The 23,682-nt window shown below is 42.2% G+C and overlaps 1 protein-coding gene across 1 annotated transcript in view; it reads right to left on the bottom strand.

The window, feature by feature from the left end:
• dock4b (dedicator of cytokinesis 4b) overlaps positions 1-23,682 on the bottom strand; it is a gene marked incomplete at its 3' end in the record, with an annotated part of 397,129 nt that overhangs the window by 4,763 nt on the left and 368,684 nt on the right. The window contains 3 exon segments of the mRNA XM_084331105.1: positions 9,850-9,911; positions 11,450-11,566; positions 22,367-22,439. Of these exon segments, the coding sequence (XP_084187231.1) occupies positions 9,850-9,911; positions 11,450-11,566; positions 22,367-22,439 (252 nt within the window).

The following is a 23,682-nucleotide window of genomic DNA, read 5'->3' as shown; positions in this document are numbered from 1 at the left end:
AGCTGGTTACACATTCATTTATTGATTGCATTTTAATCGGTTACACATTCATTTAATCGGTTACACATTCATTTATTGAATGCATTTTAATCGGTTACATATTCATTTAATCGGTTACACATTCATTTATTGATTTTTGTTACTTCCACCCCTCATACTTGTGTGCATGTGTGTGTGTGTGTGTGTGTGTGTGTGTGTGTGTGTGTGTGTGTGTGTGTGTGTGTGTGTGTGTGTGTGTGTGTGTGTGTGTGTATTTCTTAACGTCACTTAAGTGACCATTCTCTCATTCTTTGCATTTGACTCTTGTGTGTGTGTATTTTATTCTCTTCTTTTGTTAAATCTTTGGAAATATAGATATATGTATGTGTAGTACTCATGAAAGTATATTATTATTAAGTATCGTTTATTATTATTAGTATATTATTATTTTCGGGTGATTTGTGTATATATAAGTTGTTTTCTATTGTTATTTAATGTATAAGAAGTATATTATTATTTTCAAATGCTTTGTTTACATTTATGCTGTTTTCTGTTGCTTGGGTCTGAGAAGTGATCCATGAATAAGTGCTCGATTATACTTGCCTTGCAAGAAAACTACTTAGTGGGGGAATGCACACCTGCTTCTCATTCATTACACAAATGAGAGCAACATCATGTGTTTGTGTGGTTTTTCACTCTCCCCTACGCAGGTAAGAATGTATTATTGTTTCATTCAATTCATGTGTGTGCATGTATCATTTCATGTCTGTGCATGTATCATTTCCTGTGAGAATTGTAGCTCCATATTTGTATACAGAGAAGCACTTAAATCATTTAATGGATATTGCAGTGAAAATGCTAATGAGAAAGTATAAAATAGAATGAATAGTTGTAAGGATTAACATTTGAAGTAATGCTTTTTAATTAGAACAGTGGGGCCGACAACAGTATACAGCAGCACAGTCTCAAGTGTGTTATTGCTATATTGACAATGTGAACAGATTTGTTTGTATTATTATTATTTGATTGATTCATTACCCAAATGTAACAATTGTGTTTGATATTGAGATTGTTTGTATTATTATTCATTGATTCATTACACAAATGAGCGCAACATCATGTGTTTGTGTGGTTTTTCACTCTCCCCTATGCAGGGGGTGCAACATATGTATGTATGTATTTTTTTATTTATTTATTTGCTCTATGTGGACCCCAGGAAGAATAGCTGTTCAGCTAATGGGGATCCAAATGGACAATCAACATCAACACTGGGGTAAAATACATACAATACACTTTATTTTGATTTGCCTGTACAATGGGTTAATAATACAAGTTCTAAAAATCTTCTTTTCCATCTGCAGATCAAACATCAAGAATGCAGGTGGATGTACCCCACATTGATATGGTCAAAATGTATTCAAGTACTGAACAATAACCAGTGCTTACTACAACATTCTTAGAAGGAACACAAATATTATGGGAGACAAGAGTCAGACAAGACTATAGATACCAGCTTCCTCTCTGTGCGTTCAGTATAGAAAGCTATCCCGGCCGCAAGCTAGCCTACTTAGCACAAATTAATGGAAGTGGGTAGGTACAGGCTAGCCTAGCTTAAAACTCAGGGACAGATGTTAGTTGGCCAATGCTAGTCTGTATCAATCTACTTCCATTCATTGTGCTAAGCTAGGCTAGCTTGCAACCGGATAGCTTTCTACCGAATGCAGAGAGGAAACCGGTATCTATCTTCTTGTCTGACTCATGGAGAAGACACGGAATTTCCCATAATGTTGACGTGTTCCTTTAACACTAGCACAGCCGACGAGGGGTCACATGACCCCTAGGCATTTTCAATAAATGTATCCTCGTCACTCGGTCGAGCTACAGCTCTGTCACTCAATGACTTTTCCTAAAAGTACCCGTTTTATCTGGCACGGTTTGTGAAATTTCAAAATGACTTCAGGAAAATCGAATTGGAACGTTATTTCTGCTGAGCGGCCACCTCCATCCCTCCCTCCTTGACCCTCCCTCCCTTTCACTCTCTCCCTCCCTTTCTCTCTCTCCATTTCTCTCCCCCCTCCCTTTCTCTCCCTCCCTCCCTCTCTCTCTCCTTCTCCCTCCCTCTCTCTCTCCCTTTCTCTTTCTCCCTCTCTCTATACCTCCTTCTCACTTTCCCTCCCTCCCTTTCTCCTTCTCCTTCTCCCTCCCTCCCTCCCTCCCTCCCTCCCATCTCTCCCTCCCATCTCCATTCTAAAGGCTGTCGGGTCTTCTGACCCGTTCCCGGCGGGAATTGGTGTCATTTTCTCCATGGCTGTGCTAGTGTTAAAATTCACACTCAGTGGGTTGTTGTCAGGTTCCCTACTGTCCCGGTGTTTGTGGCCCTGATAATGGGCCCCTAGCTGCCAATAATGGTGTGTATGTGTGTGTGTGTGTGTGTGTGTGTGTGTGTGTGTGTGTTGTCAGGTAATGGGGCTTGCTGGAGGTCGACAGAGGACTTGTCTAGTGTCTAGCTGTGATGGGCATCTTAGCACTTCGCTTGAGGCCTTGGCTCCTGCTAGTGCACCAGGAAACACATGCACACACACACACACACACACACACACACATCTGATTGACAGAGCGTGCTGAGTGCAGAACCGCCACTCGTGCACAACCTTTCAGAATTGCTGTCTCTTTCTCTCTTTTTCTCTCTCTGACTCTCACACAGACACACAGACACACACACACACACACACACACACACACACCACACGTCTGTGATAACTGTCACACCTGCGAAGGCTTTGCCCCCGTAACACTGTCTAAAGCATGTTGCTCTTGTCAAGCTGTCACATAAATGTATCTTAACAGTTAAGAGGAATCTAGCTTTTGGTTCAGCAAATACTGGAGTTTGCAAATTGGACATACAGGGGCCAGTTTCGAGTTGCAGCCTCCCGCAGGTGCTCTTTGAGAGCTCACTTTGATTGAATTTGCGCCGCCGGTAAAGCTGAAGCCTTTGCTAACCGTCTTCTTAGATGACGCACACTAATGTGTATATATATATATATTATCTGTAACAGCAAGGCATGAAGCTATTTCAGCCATGTGTCAGGCCTTGATTGAAGAGATATGTGACGCGGTGATCAATATCCTCCTGCTCCATTTTCTTGGGTTTTCTCCTCCATAGTGATTATAAACACTGGAGTGAAACAAATCTACGTTCAGATTAATTATGGGTCGATAAGGTTCCAAATGGCATATTTTATCATATATGGCATATATATGTTATCAGGAGATAAAAAAAAGAAATCGCGGATTGTGGCTTTATGTTTTTACTTTACTTTAAGGTCCTCTTCTCGGCGCACACCGTCTGAACCTCTACTACACATGCGGCTTAATTAAGTGCTAAAAGGCTCATTTACAAAAGGATGTGACAACTCCAAGGGGTGAGAGAGGAACACGGAGGTGCTTGAGATGGTGTTTATGTAAAAACCTGGTTCCACCACACTGCTATCCTGGACAAACCGTATATTATGTCTAATTTACGTCTCTCTACCTCTCCTTCTCTCTTTTATTCATTATACTGTGGTATATATTACTACATATTAGGGACGCATAGGTATGAAATCTTTTTACCGATACCGATAACATTTCTGTCATGGCAGATAATCGTGATATTACCGAGGTTGATATGATCTGTATGAATACGAATAATTCCTATAATAATAACATTTTGTACATACTATTTTTGTACATACTGAAACAATGTTAGCCCACAATCCTGTGCGGCGTCATTGTCACATGTAAATAAATCACGTTACCCAAACAAACTCTGAAAAAAGAAAACCACACACACACACAACGGCAGCTAGACAGAGAAATAATAATAATAATCGGCCCAGTTTTGCTCATCAGACCAATGCATTCAATTAAAAGAAAATCACTGTCGCCAGCAGATATACATCTGCCCAGTTTTGCTCACCGGACCAATACGAAGATCACAGATACCGGCAGATACCAATATGGTCATCGATATATTGGGCATCCCTGCTACATATTACACGAGGTGGTTTACTGTAAGAGACATAGGTATTCTGTTACATGTACACATTTAACTGTACTGTATGAGGCAACTATAAGTGGAAGGCTTCTTCGCTCCTAACGATGGAAAACAACCATGTACACAGTCATACTAATGAAGGCTCTATCAGAACACACGTTTCACTTTATTGTAGGTCAGGTCAAATAAAACATCAAGGTTTGCATTTTTGAATCTCTACTTGTGTTTTTCTCTTTTCTTTTCTTCCCACTTGAGTATGAGTACAAACTCCTTTGTGTGTAGTCCTCTTTACAGAGTAGCATCTGCTATGTAGGCTCCTCGCTCCCTTTCCGTGTGTGTGAATAGTGTGACTACTAGAGCTACATAATTCACCAGGCGGTAGCAGCCTGATTGATTTATAATGTAAAGCTTCCCCGCCTTCAGCTGAGGTGGTGCAGGAACAAAGCCCCGAGCTGTTGGACTGGAACTGAACTGGGTCCCACTGACCCAGAGAGGAGGGGGGGCAGAGAGAGAGAGAGATGAAAAGAGAGTGAAAGAGATACACAGAGAGAGAGAAAGTGAGAGAGGTAGATAGATAGAGAGAGAGAGAGAGAGTGAGAGAGGTAGATAGATAGAGAAAGAGAGAGAGAGAGAGAGGTAGATATAGATAGAGAGAGAGAGATAGAGAGAGAGATACAAAGAGTGAAAGAGATACACAGAGAGAGAGAAAGGAGAGAGAAAGAGATACACAGAGAGAGAGAGAAAGCGAGAGAGGTAGATAGAGAGAGAGAGTGAGAGAGATAGAGAGAGGTAGATAGATAGAGAGAGAGAGAGAGAGATAAAAAGAGAGTGAAAGAGATACACAGAGAGAGAGAAAGGAGAGAGAAAGAGATACACAGAGAGAGAGAGAGAGAAAGTGAGAGAGGTAGAGAGAGAGAGAGAGAGAGAGAGAGAGAGAGAGAGAGAGAGAGAGAGATAGAGAGAGAGAGAGTGAGAGAGGTAGATAGAGAGAGCGATAGAGCGAGAGAGGTAGATAGAGAGAGAGAGAGAGAGAGAGAGAGAGAGAGAGAGAGAGAGAAAAGGCCAGTTCAGATCAAGATTCAACGCAACAATTCCTAGACGTCCGATTGTAAACGAACGTTCTAACGTAACGTTCTTCTCTCCCCAATTAGTTTGGTGGCAAGAAACACTGTTTTTTGTATCTCCACTCTCCTTCATACACTGTATAGGCTTATTAGAATTCCCCCTTTGTGCTTCAACAGTTAAATAAAATACAGCGTTTTATACGGCGACCAGCATCTCCAAAATGACGGGGATCTCGGGGATGCACCTAGAGAGGAAACGCATGCTATTGCAGCTGTTTCAAATGACAGGAGGGAATGATCACATGAACCTAATCTATCCACGTCACTTTTGATTCGGCTGATGGCAACAGGAAGGCTACCGAGGCAGGGGTCGCACCAGCTGAGGGGATATAATGAGTTTGACATGACGATGAGTTTAGACACGCTTTCACCGTTCTAGTAAAATCACACAGCAGGGAGTCAATAGAAAAGGTGGAATATCTCCAAAGATCTGCAAACACGTGTTGCCTGCCGTTGGATATGTCTGTATACACAGGTAGTCTCCATCTTACTTACTTACTTACTTACTTACTTACGCCTATCGCTCCTTTTGGGGGAGCATAGGCCGTCGACAACAGTTCGCCAGGGTCCTCTGTCCTGTGCTTTGCTTTCCATCTGTTTCCATGTCAGTCCGCTCTGTGTGATGTCTGTCTCCAAGTCCCTGCGCCAGGTGTTCTTGGGCCGGCCTCTCTTCCTTTTGCCTTGGGGGTTCCATCTAAGGGCCTGTCTGGTGGTGCTGGTGTTTGGTTTGCATAGTGTGTGACCGATCCATCCCCACTTTCTCCTCTTGATTTGTTCTTCCACTGGTTGTTCGCCCGTTCTCTGCCAGAGATCGTTGTTACTGATGGTATCTGGCCAGTGGATGTTCAGGATCCGCCTCAGGCATCTGTTGATGAATGACTGCACTCTAGTCATTGTGATCTTGGTTGTCCTCCACGTCTCTGATCCGTATAAGAGTACTGGCTTGATGTTGGATTTGAAGAGTCTGATCTTTGATTACCTTGGAGCTCCAGATGTTCTTTAGTTGGATGTATGAGGCCCTTGCCTTGCTGATTCTTGCTCTGACATCTGCCTCCGTGCCACCCTTCTTATCTATGATGCTACCTAGGTAGGTGAAGGATTCTACTTCCTCAAGTGCTGTTCCCTCCAGGTTTACTGGGTCTTTGTTGTTTGTGTTGATCTTGAGTATTTTGGTCTTTCCTTGGTGGATGTTGAGGCCTAGTTGTGTTGAGGTGTCTGCCAGTATGTTAGTCTTCTCCTGCATCTGTTGTCGACTGTGGGATAGTAGGGCAAGGTCGTCTGCGAAGTCTAGGTCGTCCAGTTGTGTTGTGAGTGTCCACTGGATCTTGTTTCTCCTCTGTGCTGTTGTGGTCTTCAATATCCAGTCGATGGCCAGGAGAAAGAGGAAAGGGGACAGGATACCGCCTTGCCTTACTCCGGTCTTCACTTGGAAGCTTCGTGTGAGCTGTCCGCTGTGTATGACTCTGCAGGTCATTCCTTCATAGGAGTTCCTCATGATGTTGACAAGCTTTTCTGGTATGCCGTAGTGTCGAAGCAGTTTCCAGAGGGTGTTTCTGTGGAGGCTGTCAAATGCCTTCTCATAGTCTACGAAGTTGATGTATAGTGGAGAGTTCCATTCCAATGATTGCTCGACTATGATTCGGAGGGTTGCCATCTGGTCCACACATGATCTATTGGGCCGGAAGCCTGCCTGCTGGTCTCTTAGCTGCGGATCCACCGCTTTCTTTATTCGTTCGAGGAGGATTCTGTTGAAGATTTTTCCTGACACTGATAAAAGCATGATTCCTCTGTAGTTGTGGCATTGGCTGAGGTCTCCTTTCTTAGGTATTTTGACCAAGTAGCCTTCTTTCCAATCTGTTGGCCCTTCCTCTTTCTCCCAGATCTTCTCAAACAGAGGGTGTAGCATCTCTACCGAGGTGTCTATGTCTGCCTTCAGTGCCTCCGCAGGGATGTTGTCTGGTCCTGCTGCCTTACTATTCTTTAGTTGTGCATCTTAACGGTCATTAAATGGCATGTCACGTAGCCTACGTTTCCATGTCCCAAACATGGCTTCATCCCGGAGTATATGATGCGAGGCTGGTGATGACGCTGGTGTCAGAGTTAGCGGTCAGCAGGGGTGTAAACTGTTTGAGTAATTGTACTTTGTTACAATACTATAGATGAGAGCAGTGATACATGTACACTTACATTTACACACACATACACTCACACACACTTTCTGAAAGTATAGGGCTGTCAAAATAATGCGCTAATTTCAGTGAACCCTTGTGTGGCATCCTGGTCTGTGGGACCCGTTTTCTATGTTTACTAAAAGAGAAAAGATACAATGAATTATTCTTTCATACTCATTGGGTCTCATTCTCCAACGGACTTAACACATTGAGTGCCACGCCCCTTCCGGGAAGTGACCCCTTCCTTGCCGTCCATTAAACCCATGTAAACATAGTTGTAGTTTGTAGTACTAAACCTATATTTTATAGTATAGCTATGGGTCTAATAACGCCGTCGAGTCTCAGTGACTTGCTTCTGGTCAACGTGCAAAAAACAGATAATTTTTTCATCCGTACATTTCCGTTTTATACCGTTTTGAATATGAATATAGTTTGGGTGCTTCTGAGTCATTCCAGGGAAAAGACGCGAAAACTGTTTTTGTGTAATTCAATAAACACGTTGTAATTTTTCGTCTGATTATCGGATCTTCCTGAAATCAACGCTAGATCATAATTATTATCCTTCCTCGTGCACGCATGCAATGTTGTTTAGACCGGCGCGCTGTCTGCCAGCTCAGACACATTCAGTACAGCATGCACAAGGTGCCCCGCTGAATTATGAATGGCAATAGCGAATAAAAGAAATACTGTGAGAAAAACGTAGATCTACGTTTCCGGCACTCACCGACAGAAACGTAGTTCTACGTTAACGGCACGGATGTGTTAACACACTGTGCCCCTCCTACGCCTTTATATTACAATACGTGGAGATCAGGTCCAGGACCCAAATGTGTGGAAATTGTAGGTGAAAACGACATGGTAAAATATGGTAAAAATTTAACAAAAAGGTTCACTGTGTACCGTCATCTTGTTTCAATTATATTTTTCAAGATAAACACGATTTATTCCATTCATGTATTATTTTACACAAAAAAAAACGAATAGCACTTTTATTGATAAATGTGATCTAGCAGAGGTAAATGGCAAATATTAACCATACTGTACATGCCCAGATTGCTTGTAATTGAGATACAGTTAGATTTACATTTTGTCATTTAGCTGACGCTTTTATCCAAAGTGAGTTACAAGTTTTGTACGACAAGACAGCAGGAAGGGCACAACTCTTATCAGCTGAGTAACAATGTTCATCAAAGTGTTCAAACTTGAGTGCTGCAGTGTATGTTAGTATACTAGGAAGACTCGGTCAGACACTGAAGTAGATGATGAGGCTGGTGTCAGAGTTACCGGTCAGAAACGGCTCTGTGCGTCCAGGGCAGCCGGCTGATTATGTACAAGAAGGGCCAGAGCCGACTCTACTTCCTCAGAAGGCTGAGATCCTTCAATGTCTGTACAAGGATGTTGAGGATGTTCTATGAGTCGGTGGTGGCGGGCGCCTTCTTGTACGCTGTGACCTGCTGGGGCAGCGGACTGAGAGCAGGGGACACAAACAGGCTGGATAAGATGGTCAGGAAGGCCAGTAGCGTGGTTGGGGTGGAGCTGGACTCCCTAGCGAGGGTGGCGGAGAGGAGGAGCCTTGCTACGGTCCAGGACATCAGGGAAAACCCCTCCCACCCACTATACACAGACTTGGCTGACAGGAGGAGCATGTTCAGTGCTAGGCTCACACTGCCCAAATGCACCACTGAACGGCACAGGAAGTCCTTCATTCCGACAGCCATCAGACTATACAATGCATCACTGTGCCTCACTGCATCACTGAGCACAGAGTGACAGTTACCATCTTCCTGGACTTTTTAAACAGCACTGTGCAATACTACACCTACTGTAGACCTCAGTATATTTTTACTGTATTTATTTACTGTATATTTTATTCCATTTTTATTCTACTCTTATCTTAGGCAATTTGATTTGTTTTGTTATTCTTATTTGTGACCTGTTCCGTCTAAATGTTTAATGTTGAGCGATTTGCAGTGTCAAATTTCCCTCGGGATAATAAAAGTATTTCTATTCTATTCTATTCTATGTACCATGAGCATGTAGCCTATTATTATTATTATTATTATTATTATTATTATTATTATTATTGTTATTGTTATTATTATTATTATTATTATTATTATTAATATTATATCATGTGGTCAGTGGTGGCTCAGGAGGTAGAGCGGTCGTCTGGTAATCAGAAGGTTACCGGTTCGATTCCGGCTCCTCCCGAGAAGCGCGTGTTGAAGTGTCCTCGAGCGAGACACCATTATTAACCCCTAACTGCTCCCGATGAGCAGGTTGGCACCTTTTGCATTGGTCACCTCTGACATCGGCCTGTGAAGGTGTGAGTGAATGGGTGAACGTGAGGCATAAGTTGTGAAGCGCTACATAAAAGCACTATAAAAATATATAGTATAGTATGCATTCCATTCCGTTTTATACAGAGCAGTGAGGCAAAAATAACGGTGCAACACTCCCGCCTTGAACAGGCTGTTTAAAAAGGCCTAGAGAGAGAGAGAGAGAGAGAGAGAGAGAATTACATACTACATGAACTAACCTTTTGTGGTGATCTGGACATGGAAACAGGGGATTGTGACCTCATGTTCTTGGATGAAGAACCTGCCAGAGAGAGAGAGAGAGAGAGAGAGAGAGAGAGAGAGATAGAGAGAGACAGACAGACAAATTATAATTAGGCGACTATATTCTACCAGTGTACACGACGGAACAGTAAGAGTCTCACACTCACACACACACACACAGCCAACAGAGGCCAGTAGCTCAGAGCGTCTACGAAGGGGATAAGCGCTGATGTGCGGGCGGGTCCTACACGCATGTTATGAGCCATTTCTACATCTACAGTATAGCAGCTGTTCCTCTGTTGTCTGCCACAGAAAAACAACCAACTCCCACTGTATCCATCAACTGGAAAGCAATGAATGAGTAAAAAAAACATGCATTTTTCAGAGAGAGAGAGAGAGAGGGAGAGAAAATAGACCATCACGGGTGTTAGAAATATACTACAAACATACTAAAAATGAAGAAATTCCTGAATCGCCTGGAATCTCAATGGGGTTGACGGACTCGGAGCCCCTCGGTTCACTTTTTTTTTTTTCTTGTGAGCTAAACAATTTCTCATACTAGAAAAGGTTGAGTTGGTACACAGCGGAGTCGATGCGTGAGGAAAGGAATATGCACTCAGGAGTACTGAGGCGCACGTTAATCCCGGGGCTGATCTCAGGACAGTTCAAATCAATATTGAACATGAACTGACAACAACAAGTCAAATCCACAGAGCCGACACTAATATGTGATGTCATAAAGCAGCAAGGTGCTCCGTTGGTGATGAATGGGCGAGTAATATTAAAGACCACACAGAATATTAGTTTATGTTTTGATACCCAAATGAGCCTTTATTCTATAGTCTATATTCTATGATCTCCCTGGGTGCTGCTTGCCTTTTTTTTTATATATTTTTTTTACATTCACGTAACAGCTGTCATCTTGATGACCTCACACATAGCCTCAGATGTCTTCTTCCAAGCGCTGAGTTAGCGAGAGTTATGCTCACAAACATCCACTGACCTCTCCTAGAGATGATAGGAATGTGTTAGACGAGTTCTTAAAAGGAAGATGCCAACATTAGGGTGAAATGTGCTTACGATCTTCTCCAGAGTCGGCCAAGAAGATGGATACCAATTTCCTCTCTATGAGTACAGTAGAAAGCTATCCGGCTGCACGCTAGCCTAGCGCAAATGAATGGAAGCGGATATGGACCACTAGCCTATCTGACTGTTGGCCAGAAACACCTCTCCCGGAGTTTTAAACTGGACTAGTGGTCCGTATCCGCTTCCATTCATTTATGCTAAGATACTGTAGGTTAGCTTATAGGAAATTGGTGTCTAGTCTGAAAACGGTAGGTAAGCACATTTCCCATGATGTTGCTGTGCTCCTTTAAAGTGATTAGTATTTCCTCCCTTTTACAAGAGAAGCCAACCAGCAGAAAACAGAGAGAAACAAGAGAGGTTTAAATGTTGCGCGAAAACACCATAGAAGAAGAAGTGAGCGGCGGCCAAGTGTCAAAAGTCGGAGCAGAGAAATTAGTAGCATTCTTCAAGCGGTGGGATCGTTACGATCTGAGTTTTTTTTTCTTTTTTTACCTGAGTACGGTGGTCTAGGAGGGACAGGAGGGCATAGAAATTTGCCCACAGAGTCAGAGAAGTACGGGCTGACCTCTTTCACACTGTCTAGGCTCCAGCTACTCGGTGTAGGTCTCACTTTGGTAACGACACACACACGCACGCACACACGCACGCACACACACACACACACACACACACACACACACACACACACACACACACACACACACACACACACACACACACACACACACACACACACACACACACACACACACACACACACACACACACACACACACACACACACACACACACCACACGTCAATCACAGAGGCATCAGATTATACAAGACAACATGGATATGGGGGGTGGGGGGGGGGGGGGGGGGGGGTGGCCCAGGAGGTAGAGCGGTCATCTCGTAATCTCTCCTCCCGGCTTCGCGTCGAAGTCTCCTTGAGTCTCTTTACTCCGGGAATCTACCAGGAAATAGCTAGCAGCTAATAGTTGTTATCGTCGTCGAAGAGTGATAATAATCACAAGATGCATTCAGTGCTGGATCTAATAAAATAGATCTATCGAGACACGTTATGGAAAGTTCAAGACTGAACCACAAAGCTTCTGAAAAGTGCTAATTACACGCTTCCGACGGCGATGGTTTACAGAGAGCAGTGTATCAGCCGCTATGTTATGATTATTATGATACAAAATGTAATGTCTCCTTATTTTAAATTTTTTTCTCCCATCCCAATTTTTTACAAATAAACAAACGAAAAGGATAGGTTTGAAGCTGAAGGCTTATAGAGCAACCTACCCCTAATTCAAAAAACAAATTCAAAGTTTTCAAAATATAACAAACAAAAAAATAAATCAACAATCAAAAATCAACAAAAACCGATCCAGAAAAGAACAAAAAAAGTTAAAGTTTGCAAGATAAAACAAACAAACAAACAAACATAAAATCAACAATCAACAATCAACAAAAACCGTTCCTGAAAAGAACATAAGCCAACATAGGAAAATCTAAAACATATTGAACATCTGAAATACCAGAGTTTCATGGTAGAGAAAAACAGATTGTAGGTTAAATGTTACTATGTAGTCCATTTACACTATACTGTGATGCTACATTCTTTAATTTTTGCACATCACTGTATAGGTCTTTTTGTATTACAATCATGCGGTTCCCTCAGCGATGCATTATCATTGTTGTTGTAATTTTGTGCTTTGACCTCTTTTTTTGTACATTTCTGAAGGTCATTTTGAAGTCTTTTTGCATTGTAGGTTATTTTTAAGAGTGCAAAACCTTGTCTTATAGGGACTGCTACCTTATCATTTAACTGAGCTGTAATTAAAACAGCACAATGATTCAATGTCCGCAATGACATCACTGGTGGTGGCCATATTCAAACTCAATAACTCTCAATAACTAAACTAAATTAATGTGTGCAAAACTGTTTGAGATTTTGGAATGCGTGTGAGATTATGTGCAAAATAAATCGGCATTGTTGTTTGGGGTGAAGTGTCGCTTCTTAGAAACAGGCCATGAATCTGGACAAACATGTCAAAACTCTGACTCGCAAATAGTTTCTTTCATTTAAGAAACATTTCAAAACTCCGGTCCGTCATATCCCACAACAAACTGGAAATGGCTGTACGCGCCTTTATTTCATCCAGACTTGATTACTGTAACTCACTCTTCATCTGTCTAAATAAAAAAATCCATTGATCAACTTCAGTTGGTCCAAAACGCTGCTGCCATGCTGCTCACTAGGTCAAGAAAATCATGCCACATCAACTCCATCCTCGCTTCCCTGCACTGGCTCCCGGTAAACTCCAGGATAAATTTCAAGGTCCTGGTGTTTGCCTACAGAGCCCTCCATGGGCAAGCCCCCTCCCCCCCCCCCCCCTACATTAATGAGCGCATCCATCCACTTTCCTCTAGACGGTCACTGCGGTCATCCCATCAGGAGCTCCTGGTGGAGCCCAGGACCGAGCTTGTCCCAAGGTTCTGGAACGCCCTCCCCTTAAATCTGAAGTCCGCTCCCTCAGAGCTCATTTTTAAAAGGCAGCTAAAAACCTACTTCTACAGGCAGGCTTTTTAAACACTCAGTCGTTTTCTCTCTGTTTCTGTCTTTTTTTTGTTTTTGTTTTTTTGTTGTCTATTCTGTTGTTTTAGCAAATTTGAATGTTTTTTCTTCTGTTCACATGTTTTAATTCTTGTATTTTCACTGATGTTTTAAAATGCTGTGAAGCACTCTGTGCACTCGTGCTGAGAAGGGCAGTTTTACTTACTTACTTACTTACTTTCTTTCAGGTGCAATGGTCAAGATGTCTGCACAGTAAATAGCTGATTGTGTTTGGTAAATGTGAAGATGTGACATTTGGCAGAGGACATTTGGCAGAGGACATTTGGCAGAGGACATTTAAGGCAGTTGAGGATCCCTGATAAGCAGAGGTGCGTTGCTCATGGGACGGGGTTGCACGCCGCGCAACCGGCTCTGCGGGCAGAAGCACGCGCACGCACATGCACACAGGAATGTGCTGCACTCGACTGATGCGCCAACTCGCTAAGTATCCACCTGGCTACTTTGCATATCAATAGCGCAGGTCGTCAGGTGTGTTCAAATACGTCCTCAGATACATTCACACAAAACTTGTGAATGAAATGTGTTACATTCCATTCGTAGAGGCAATTAGGCAAATTTAACATGGGTCTCATTCTCCAAGGACTTACGACAAAAAGGGCTTTCTCTTAGGGCCATTTGAGACCTTTTCGGGACGATTTTGGGATTCACCAACCATCCCAATAAAACATATATAATTTATATTATATTATAATATATTGTCTATATTCATGTCTTGCCCGAAAATGTCTCAAATGGCCCTAAGAGAAAGCCCTTTTTGTCGTAAGTCCGTTGGAGAATGAGACCCGATTAGTCTGTGCGTACGTGAGGGAACATTTATGCGCATGCGCGGGTGGCGTCATTCTAACACCGTGCAACCAGCTTTGAAATCACCAACGCAAGCCTGCTGATAAGGATACATAACTCCACTATGAGGTAGAACTCCACCTTAAAAACGGAATTGACATTGTGGTATCTCGGGAGAGTTTGGCCAATATCTATAAACATCGACAACGCTCTCCCTGAGCTGGAAGTTCAGAAGGTCGAGACTCAAGCGCGTGATGTCAGTGGCTTTGTGGGCTTCCAGAAATGAGCACGAGCTACTAAATCCAAATGAGTTTTGTTTAAATGTAGGGCTTACAGGACTGAAGCAGGAAATGTACCCATGGTAAAATGTTCCACTATTCACTGCCTATGGAGCAGCTCCAGGATTCCTCTCTTGACAACATCATCACTAGAATCCAGTCTCAGGGTGTTCAGCTTTAAAGGGATATTTAACTTTAGTACTAGTTTACCTGCATGTAAAGTCATCTACATTAAGTCATCTGCTTTCATCCGGGAGGTTCGAAGGGTCAACGTGGGTATCACACAGGAGGGAAGACTGTCAAGTTTTAAACTGTGGATACTGATACCAAACAGAGAAGGTAAAGATGACTTTGAACTGTTAAACGGTAATCCAGAACAATTGTATTGCACTGTAAAAAACGGGGATTTTATATGTCTGCACTTCATGTGCACTATTTTACTCTGTCTATTCTATTCTTACGCTTTTTATTATTGTCTATTTAAAACTAGATCAAACCATAAACAATGTGGCCTGTTGGGATGTTAGATCCTAATGTGAAAAACTGTGATTTTATATGTCTGCACTTTATGTGCTCATTTTATGCCAGTCTTTTTCTGTTGTGAAGCACTTTGAGCTGCAGTTTCTGTATGAAAGGTGCTATACAAATAAAGTGTATTATTATTATTATTATTATTATTATATTATTATTATTATTATTATTATTATTATTATTATTATTATTATTATTATTATTATTATTATTATTATTATTATTATTATTATTATTATTATTATTATTATTATTATTATTATTATTATTATTATTATTATTATTATTATTATTATTATTATTATTATTATCTACAAGTAAGTTAGTGACCACTGCTATCCCTGTCAACACGACCTTTCCTCCCATGTGTCAGGCGCTCCTCATTCACTTCCATTTATTTTGGGGACCTAGTCTAATATTATACTTCTGAAGTATAAACAAATTACTGCTGTGCCGATTTCAATAAGACAGAACATTCTAAGTCAAAGGTACATGTTTGTTTTGGCATTGTCTTCAGGTGTATTTCCTTTGAAAAATAAAAGCAGATCTAGTCAATTTGTTATAGGTTCGAGTGTGCTGTGTATCTATGCCCTGCATGAAATGTTTGGGGAGTGGTTACCGTGGTTACATGCTGCCTTGCTGGAAGAAATAATAATAACTGTATTTATATAGCACCTTTCATACATGGATTGCGGGTCAAAGTGCTTCACAGCAAATAGCATACAATTAACATAGGCATACAATTAGCATACAGTTGACAGAATAAAAGCAATGCATAAAGTGCAGACATAAGAATAGGTATAAAAGAGAATAAAAGTAGTAGTACTTCAGAAGTATGATATTTTTAGACTTGGTTGTAGATTACTTAGTTGTAGATGATAGAGGTAAGACTGCTGATTAGACTAAAATTAAATATCCATTTAAGTAGAGACTTGTTGATCTTCATACATTTAAACTGAGCTGTCCGTCCACATCAGAGAGTGAAATGTGAAATCTATTCCAGGGTGGATTTCTTTGGCTTTAAAATGGTTATGGGTCCCGGAGGCGCAATTATCATGCAGTGAACAGCAAAACGCGACAGATTAAAAGTTCTCTGTGAATTCTAACACCCACAAGGTGTCGAGGCAAGCTATTTACAATTCTGTGAGAAATCGCACGGAAAAGTGTTACATGGACGTGTGTACAATAACACATTGTAGAAAGCATGTGGAAAAGTTTGTATGTTTGTGTGTGAATTACAAGGATAATAACACTTCCTAGAAGCCACATGGAAGTGTGTGTGTGTGTGTGTGTGTGTGTGTGTGTGTGTGTGTGTGTGTGTGTGTGTGTGTGTGTGTGTGTGTGTGTGTGCGTGCGTGCGTGTGTGTGCGTGCGTGCGTGTGTGTGAGAGAGTGTGTGTTCACGAGTGTGTATGTGTGTGAATTGCAAGGAAAAATAAAAACATCCTAGAATCACACACAAAGTGTGTTTGCACTTCCAAGAAACCACATTGTGCTTTTGATTGCTAGCTATTTCTTGTGATTTTATTGTTTAAAATGTTCTGTTTATACTATGTTTTTAATTTTAATTTAATTTTGATTCTGTATTTTATTTTTATTATTATTAATAATTATTAAAAAAAATTAACTATGTTTTAACCCTGTAGCACTTTGGGATCAGTCCGGAGGTCTAACCTCAAGCTCAGGGGGAGCGTGCCTTTGCTGTCGCAGCCCCTGAACTGTGGAACAGCATCCCCACCTCCATTAGGCTCCTCGCCCCCTCGATAGATGCCTTCAAATCGAGGCTCAAAACCCACTTCTACCTACTAGCCTTTCCCGTTCACTGACTCATGCCCTGTTTTCCTATGTGTTTGCCTGTGTGCCCTCCCATAAAACGGAGTGTGATTGTTGTCTATATGTATCTTGTGTATCTACCCTCTGTACAGCACTTTGGTTGACACGCGTCATGTGAAATGTGCTATATAAATAAATCTGATTGATTGATTGATTGAACGAAAAGTGCACTACAAATACGATGTATTATTATTATTATTATTATTATTATTGTTTGTGTGTGTTTGTAAGTGAATATGTGTGTGAATTACAATGAAAAAAAAACAACTAAACACAAAAGGTTTACCATACCGTGTGTGTGTGTGTGTGTGTGTGTGTGTGTGTGTGTGTGTGTGTGTGTGTGTGTGTGTGTGTGTGTGTGTGTGTGTGTGTGTGCGTGCGTGCGTGCGTGCGTGCGTGTGTGTGTGTGTGTGTGTGTGTGTGTGTGTGTGTGTGACACATCGAAGCCCTCGTTCCTCGTCTAAGCCGTCTCTCTTCCCTCATCATGTCCGCAGGATGTGCGTCTTCCTCCTCCTCCACTCATTTTCAATCAAATCAGTTCCGCGGGTTCCGTTTCATAACCTCAGAATGTTGCTAAAGTCGAGAGAAAGTAATAAAACTAGTCTGTTGTGTCTTTGTTCTTTTATTATTATACATGGAGAGAGAGAGAGAGGGGAGCTGTCCCCCCCCCCCCTACATGGTAAAATATGCGTCTCCCGTGGCTCGTGCCCAGCTAAACGACAGCTCAGGAGAGGAAAAGAGCGGCGACTAATACATATATGCATTCATACATATGAATGTCACACACGGCGTTCGGCTCGGCGGGAAGACAACGCACACCGGTTTTTATTACTCGTCCTGCGTGGAGGATGATGAGAAACTCCAATCTAGAGACAGCCTGTCTGCTTAGAGCGCTGATGAATATGAATGTGTGTGTGTGTGTGTGTGTGTGCGCGCATGTCTGTCTGCCCGCCTTCCTGCATGTGTGTGCGTCCGTGTGTGTGTGTGTGTGTATATGTGCGTGCGTGCATAATCCTTCAAGCGACATTGTACTTTTGTACTTATTGTATGCCATTATTAAGTATGCACGTCGTTTACATTGCACTACTTTTATACCTATTCTTATGGCTGCAATTTATGCATTGTTGTGTCAATCTGTGTGCTGATTGTATGCCTATGTTCACTTTATACTATATAGATAGTTATTCATATTTATTATTGTTATATTGTAGTTGAAATGTGTGCATTGAAATGTCTGTAAAGTCTCGACGACATTGAACATGAGGGTGACCTCGATTGTCTTTTCGAGTATAAATAAAGGTTGATGATGACGTGTACGATTGTTTTGACATGTGTTTTCTCATGTTTGTCTGCCTCTGTGTGTAAAGTGTGTGTGTGTGTGTGTGTGTGTGTGTGTGTGTGTGTGAGTGTGTGTGTGTGTGTGTGTGTGATCGCTGATATGATCTCATACAGGGGCACACCATACCACAGTATCTATCTATCTATCTATCTATCTATCTATCTATCTATCTATCTATCTATCTATCTATCTATCTATCTATCTATCTATCTATCTATCTGTCTGTCTGTCTGTCTGTCTGTCTGTCTGTCTGTCTGTCTGTCTGTCTGTCTGTCTGTCTGTCTGTCTGTCTGTCTGTCTGTCTGTCTGTCTGTCTGTCTGTCTGTCTGTCTGTCTATCTATCTATCTATCTATCTATCTATCTATCTATCTATCTATCTATCTATCTATCTATCTATCTATCTATCTATCTATCTATCTATCTATCTATCTATCTATCTATCTATCTGTCTGTGTGTGTGTCTGTCTGTCTGTCTGTCTGTCTGTCTGTCTGTCTGTCTGTCTGTCTGTCTGTCTGTCTGTCTGTCTGTCTGTCTGTCTGTCTGTCTGTCTGTCTGTCTGTCTGTCTGTCTGTCTGTCTGTCAGACTCTGTCTGTCAGACTCTGTCTGTCTGTCTGTCTATCTATCTATCTATCTATCTATCTATCTATCTATCTATCTATCTATCTATCTATCTATCTATCTATCTATCTATCTATCTATCTATCTATCTATCTATCTATCTATCTATCTATCTATCTATCTATCTATCTATCTATCTATCTATCTATCTATCTATCTATCTATCTATCTATCTATCTATCTATCTACATTATCTACACTAGTATCTGTCTGTCTCTCTCTCTCTGTGTGTGTGTGTGTGTGTGTGTGTGTGTGTGTGTGTGTGTGTGTGTGTGTGTGTGTGTGTGTGTGTGTGTGTGTGTGTGTGTGTGTGTGTGTGTGTGTGTGTGTGTGTGTGTGTGTGTGTGTGTGTGTGTGTGTGTGTGTGTGTGTGCGTGCGTGCGTGCGTGCGTGCGTGCGTGCGTGCGTGCGTGCGTGCGTGCGTGCGTGCGTGTGTGTGTGTGTCTGTGTATGTCTGTCTATCCACATTAGTCAAACTGGGAAAGGATATACTCAAACTGTTTAGTTTTGCATGTAGCTGTGTAATTTCAGAGACATAAAAAAAAGGTTTTCACATCACTCTGGATAAATAAGATATGACACACACACTTCCCTCAGTGCTGCACTAAACAGTGCTGTACTAAAACCTCACATGAATGACAAAGGAGAAAAACAACATGTCTTCTCCCCCCCCCGCCCCCCTCTTTTAAGCCTCAATATTTTTATTGTGTAATTTATTGTGTGTGTTGTTCTTGTCTTTTTTTTTTTATCCGGGCCCTGAGTCTGTAATACAGTTTGATTGATCCCCTTTAGTGGACAGTGCTTCAAGCTCAGGGGATTCTCCATAAGGTCAGAGCCATTGGATTTGAAACGCTGTCCATTAAAGGCTTGTTGTGTTAAGATAAAGGAGTTAAAGGAGCTGCTCTGGATGTCTGATGCGTGTTGCCGTCCTCCTGCCATGTGACAAGAGATGGATCTGTGAAAAACCACTAAAACCACAGTCCTTCAGTAAATGTGAAAGATGATGAGACCTAATATGAGGCATTGAATTGTATCCGGATACAAATTAAATACATTACATAATTTGTTTCTTTAATAAATTATTATTATATCTTTTTTTATAACCAAACCAGATTTGTCCTTTTACGATATTCCAAAGGCTTTTTCATGACCATAGAGTTTCTAGGGGTCATTCATAATGAAGGGATCTGTGTAGAATGCTCCTCCGTGTTAAAGTTATGATTCCCTGAATTCATTTAATTTTCTCCAGATTTAAAAAGAACATGAGATCTTTGAGCCATAGGGATGCTTTGGGGGCTGCTGGTGATTTCCACTCTAGCAAGATCCTTCTGCGTGCTAGTAGGGATGCAAAGGCAATTATATCTATTGTTCTTCTCCTAACCCTTTGGTGATCCGGTCTTGGTAAGACTCCAAAGATGGCTATTTCTGCACTGGGAGTTAGCTTCATGTCAAAAGCCTCGGCATGGTGTTTGAAAATAGCTGTCCAGAAGCTGATTCCCTGAATTCAAGTGTGTTTTTCATTCATTCTCGATGATAACCGAGGGCAAGCCCTCATTTACACTGATGTGGAGAGTACAAATAAATAGGGAGAGAGAGAGAGAGAGAGAGAGAGAGAGAGAGAGAGAGAGAGAGAGAGAGAGAGAGAGAGAGAGAGAGAGAGAGAGAATAATAAAGGAAGCAACCCAATACACTAGCAACACAACAAAATACAAGGAAAAGTTCATTATAATTAGGGCTGTCAATATCAACACATTCATTGTTTAGATTAATTTAAAAACCGTAATGCAAAAAAATTAAATAAGAAAGAAAAAAGATTTACGCAATTAACAACACAACCCAAATGCCTCCCATGGCATTGAAATCCAGCTACTGTGGGAACGTTCGTTTACATCCCTGATCCCAGCAGACCGGGAGAATAATGAGCCACCAGACGGCGTGTAGCTGTTCCGCAACAGTAAGTGACTTCCGGGGTAGGCCTGATTGGCCCCGACAGGCACGTGACGCGCAACTTTCTCTGCCGCGCGGCACGCTCCGCGGAACGGCAGAGCTTACGGAATTACGTAACCGTCCAAATACGCCATGACTCTCATTCGGCGCTATAGCTCACCTGGCAGAGCAGAGGTCCTGCGATCCTGCGGTCCGTTGTTGGTGAGTTCGAATCCCATCAAATCTTTTTTTTTTAACGTGATTTTTTTTTTAACGTGTATTCTTTCGCCGGTTAAGGTTAGGCATGGTTATGGTTAAGGTTAAGGTTAGGCATTGTTTCGGAGTTGGTTAAGGTTAGAACGGTTAAGTTTAGGCGCTGTTAAGGAGCTGGTTAAGGTTAGAGTTTGTCTTAGAGAATGGCAATATTCTTTCTATGGTTAAGGTTAGGCATGGTTAAGGTTAAGGTTAAGGTTAGGCATTGTTTCGGAGTTGGTTAAGGTTAGAACGGTTAAGTTTAGGCGCTGTTAAGGAGCTGGTTAAGGTTAGAGTTTGTGTTAGAGAATGGCAATAGACAGCCTATTTCCGCGCGACAGCTCTCAGCAGCCTCGTTGCGCGTCCTGAGTTTGCCGCGTCACGTGCCTGTCGGGGCCAATCAGGCCTACCCGGAAGTCACTTTCTGTTGCGGAACAGGTACACGCCACCAGACGTCCCCCGAGTGTCTTATTTCACAGTAGTTCTCAAACTGACATGTGGATTAAACCGAGTTGTATAAACAAATGCAGTGATGATGAACGGTCTTTCTCAGCTGAGCAACACGTACTAAGTCATGTTGCACAGGTCAGGCAACGCTATGCGTGCTAATTGTGCTCGGCAGCAGTAATGTTAACAGAGATTGTCCAAAGGAGCCGTCTGCCAACAAATATATTGTTACATAGAGAACAACTAAATGTATTTAAAAAGATTTACCATCGTTCAGCGTTATTGAAGACACATGTGACCCATAAGTATTCATGATTACTTTCCATAACCATTTGTTTGTGATGTATTTAAAAAAAAAAAAAAAAGTGTGCCAAAAATAAAGCAAAGGAAAATTACAATCAATTGAATTACAAAAAAATATACGAATTACAATAAATTACAGATTGAATGTTTTGTGTTTGTTTTATGTTAGGACTACGGGGGGGGGGGGATTAGCCCTGTGCTATTCCCGGCATATTTACGTCCTTATCATGCTGTGATGTTATGCATACACTCATTTAAATGATGTTCATTCATTTGCATTGTCCTTAATAAACAAATCTTAAATCTTAAATCTTAAATGGTTTGGTTTGGTTTTGAGATGATTTCTAGATTAGAACGGTCTAGACTAGAATACCAAAGTATTGAGACGTGTCTTGAGGCTCCGTGAGAGCAGTGCCAACGTGAGAGCAGTGCCAACGTGAGAGCAGTGCCAACCAACGGCAGTGTCTTCTTACCTTTGTCTGGTGCCGAGAGGTTGGGGTCACTCCTGGGCAGAGAGGTGTCACCGATCTGGTGCGGCGCGGCTCTCTGCAAAGACAACCAAGAGTTAAATGTGAAACAGTGTAGAAACATGGATATATAACCGTGGGTTTATTATTTCAAATGTTGTTTCCACGGTTGCTTTAGCCTCTGTGTCCACCGGGGGGGGGGGCGTTTTTTTCAAGGCGGACCGCTTTGAAAGGCAAAAAATATGCCCAGAGCGTTTCCATGGGCGTCTCGCGACTCCGCCACTAGCTCGATGTTGATTGGTCGGTCGAGAAAAGTTACCTTGATGAGCGGCGCTCCTCTCCAAAAGTTGAACTAGTTTCAACTTTAGGCGCTGGGAGCGCTCCGCCCCAAAAACGCCAGCCGCAGCTCCCGGCTCCCGGCATTGTCACCAACTTGGCTGGCCGTTCACACTAATACAATTGGCAGTATTAGAGGGTGGGAGAAGCTGGCGGGGTGGGTCCGGGTCGTTGTAAACAGCGACTCCTACAGTTCGGTCGGGGCGCCTGCTCAGCGCGGATAGGATCTAAGGGGGGTAGTGTGATCCTTCCACACGTTTCACCCTCTCAGTGAGAGTCCGCGCTGCCAGGTGAAAAGAAGCGGTTGATTGGCTGGACGTGTGTCGGAGGAAGCACGTGATAGCCTCCACTCTTCCAGACCGACTGTGGGGGGTAAGTGCGCAGCGACCAGGAAGGGGATTGGGAATTGGCATAACGACTAACATTGGGATGGGAGAAAATCGGAGGAAAAAAGGAGGGGGAAAAAGATCAATATGACAGAAAGGAGCTGAGACTCATAAAACGTCCCCGGTCGACACAGGCCCTTATGCTGCTCTTTTGTTCTTTTCTTTTTAGTAGAATCTTCTTCAGTGGTTCTCAACCTTTTTCAGGTCAAAGACCCCCAAGTTGACGCACATTAGGTCATGGACCAACATTTGATACGATGTTGTCTCAGGCCGCCCCATCTGAGAAGATATTGGTTATTAGATATGATTAAGCCTGCAGCCTACCATGCCATTGAGCAGATAACCCTGGTGAAAGTGACACCTTACTGTATGACCAACAGTCGAACATATTCTGCCCGGCGGCACCAAAACAACCTGCTCCTTTTGGCCACTGTACAGCTCCCCTTTGCAGCAGGCACAGGGAATTGAACCAACAACCATCCAGTCAAAAAACCCAATTGAATGACCTTCAGGCTGTGATCATATTGGACACCTTTTTTATTGTACTCAAACGCGAGGCATAGAGAATCAAAAGTGCACAATGAGTGATACTGTTGTACC

Source organism: Notolepis coatsorum, assembly GCF_963971535.1.
Source record: "Notolepis coatsorum genome assembly, chromosome: 15".
NCBI lineage: Eukaryota > Metazoa > Chordata > Actinopteri > Aulopiformes > Paralepididae > Notolepis > Notolepis coatsorum.
This window is presented reverse-complemented; position numbering and strand designations above follow the sequence as displayed.